Source organism: Mandrillus leucophaeus, unplaced genomic scaffold (assembly GCF_000951045.1).
Source record: "Mandrillus leucophaeus isolate KB7577 unplaced genomic scaffold, Mleu.le_1.0 Scaffold11, whole genome shotgun sequence".
Classification (NCBI taxonomy): Eukaryota; Metazoa; Chordata; class Mammalia; order Primates; family Cercopithecidae; genus Mandrillus; species Mandrillus leucophaeus.
In genome coordinates, this window is record NW_012099209.1 from 1,352,232 (window position 1) to 1,354,188 (window position 1,957).

At 55.0% G+C, this 1,957-nt stretch overlaps 1 protein-coding gene across 1 annotated transcript in view; it reads right to left on the reverse strand.

Moving 5' to 3' along the window:
• Positions 1–242: 242 nt before the first annotated feature.
• Positions 243–1,957, reverse strand: part of NXNL1 (nucleoredoxin-like 1) — a 14,306-nt gene continuing 12,591 nt past the window's right edge. The window contains exon 3 of the mRNA XM_011991142.1: positions 243–333. Coding sequence (XP_011846532.1) covers positions 243–333 — 91 coding nt within the window. The remainder of the gene's footprint in view (positions 334–1,957) is intronic.

A 1,957-nucleotide genomic window follows, 5' to 3' on the forward strand; every position in this document is an offset into this window, starting at 1 on the left:
TTGGCTCACTGCAACTTCCGCCTCCCAGGTTCAAATGATTCTCGTGCCTCAGCCTCCTGAGTAGCTGGGACTACAGACGCGTGCCACCACACCGGCCTATATTTTTTAAGTAGAGACGGGCTTTCGTCACATTGGCCAGGCTGGTCTTGACCTCCTGACCTCAGGTGATCCACTTGCCTCGGCCTCCCAAAGTGTTAGGATTACAGGCATGAGCCACCACGCCCAGCCTCAATGCACCCATTTCACAGATGTGCCTCCTGGAGTCCAGAGAGGGCTGCTGGAACATGAAGCATCAGGCAGCACCAGGATCCTGAGCTGGGTCCATTTTCCAACCTGGAGGTTGGAAGTGGAGGTGAGCATGAAATGAGGTGGTCATCCAGTATTCAGGACCCTCTGGCCTCCCAGGCCCCCAGCCACCTTCCTCCTGTCAGCCAGACTCCCGCGCACCGTAGTCACGCTTGCTAGTTTCCACGGACACGCGTGGCCTCCCAGGAAACCCTTTCCGCAGACCGGACACGAGAGGAGTGGTTTGCATCTCATTTGAATGTTAGGCCCCGCCCCGACGGTGTAGCAACTCATCCTGCCGCTAGGGGGCGCCAGAGGCCAAACCAAACAGTTGGTGAGCCGAGCAACTGCTCCTCCTTCTGCACTGACGTGCCTGGGAGAATCTGCCTTAAATCTAATTTTTCAGAGGAAGGGATTAGGGTTTAGAGAAGGTAGATAGTCTCACAGTCTCAAAGCCAGGAGATGGTTCTAGATCGGAGTTTTTGATGTCTATATTCTGCTGTCTTCCCTGGTAATGCCCCGGTCCACGAGGAACAGAGTGAAACCTGGGAGACTCTTGGCTCCTGCGGGCAGCCGCGAACCCCCAGTCCACGTGGTACCAAATATTGAAATACATCCCGTGTAACATATACATTTGTTGTTAAAGGATTGTTGTGATTTTGTGTATGAAATATGTGGGCAACTCCGCCGGGCGCGGTGGCTCATGCCTGTAATCCCAGCGCTTTGGGAGGCCGAGGCAGGTGGACCACCGGAGGTCAGGAAATCGAGACCAGCCTGACCAACATGAAGAAACCCCATCTCTACTAAAAATACAAAAATTAGTCTGGTGGTGTGCCTGTAATGCCAGCTACTTGGGAGGCTGAGGCAGGAGAATCGCTTCAACCCGGGAGGCGGAGATCATGCCATTGCACTCCAGCCTGGGCAACAAGAGTCAAACTCCGTCAAAGGAAAAAAAAAAAAAAAGTGGGCAACTCATTTAATGTAGGATGTGCTCGGCGTTTTCAGCACGTTTGCTCTATTTTAGTTTGGATTTTCTCATTTTTTGATCCATTAATTACTCCTCCTCAGCCAGGTCTCAGAAATATTTATAGAGATCCTTGAAAAGCTCTTCCTACTTTATCGCCCTGACCCGGGAGGCTCAGATGCGCACCTGGAAGACCAGAACAGACCCCTGGGTGTGAGGGGATATCTCAGAACAGAGAACCCCTTGCCACTCGCTCCATCCTAGCTCCCACCCTCCCCTGCATGGGGATCAGAACAGACTCCCCAGGTCCTGTCCTGCTTCTCCCTGTGGATCTTATCACAGTCCCTCTGTTCTGATCCCTCCTGGGGATGGGCTCAGAACAGACATCACCCCTCCCCCTCCCCACTTCGCCTCCACTCCTCTTCACCAGGGAGCTCAGAACAGCCCTCCAGCCTCGCCTGCCCCCGGAGGAGTGCTTGGAACCCAGACAGTCCCCTACCCCGTGCTCCCACACTGAGCTCCGTCCCGCCCTACTCCTGCGGAGATTTCGGACAATCCCCTCCCCCTCCCCTCTCCTCGGCTCCCAACAGGCTCATTACAGATTCTCCTCCCGCGGCCTGCCCACCTGGGGCAGAGGAGGACTCAGAACAGCCTCCCGACTTCCATCCAGCCCTCTCTCCCCGCAGTGGGGGGGCAGGCTTTTCATAG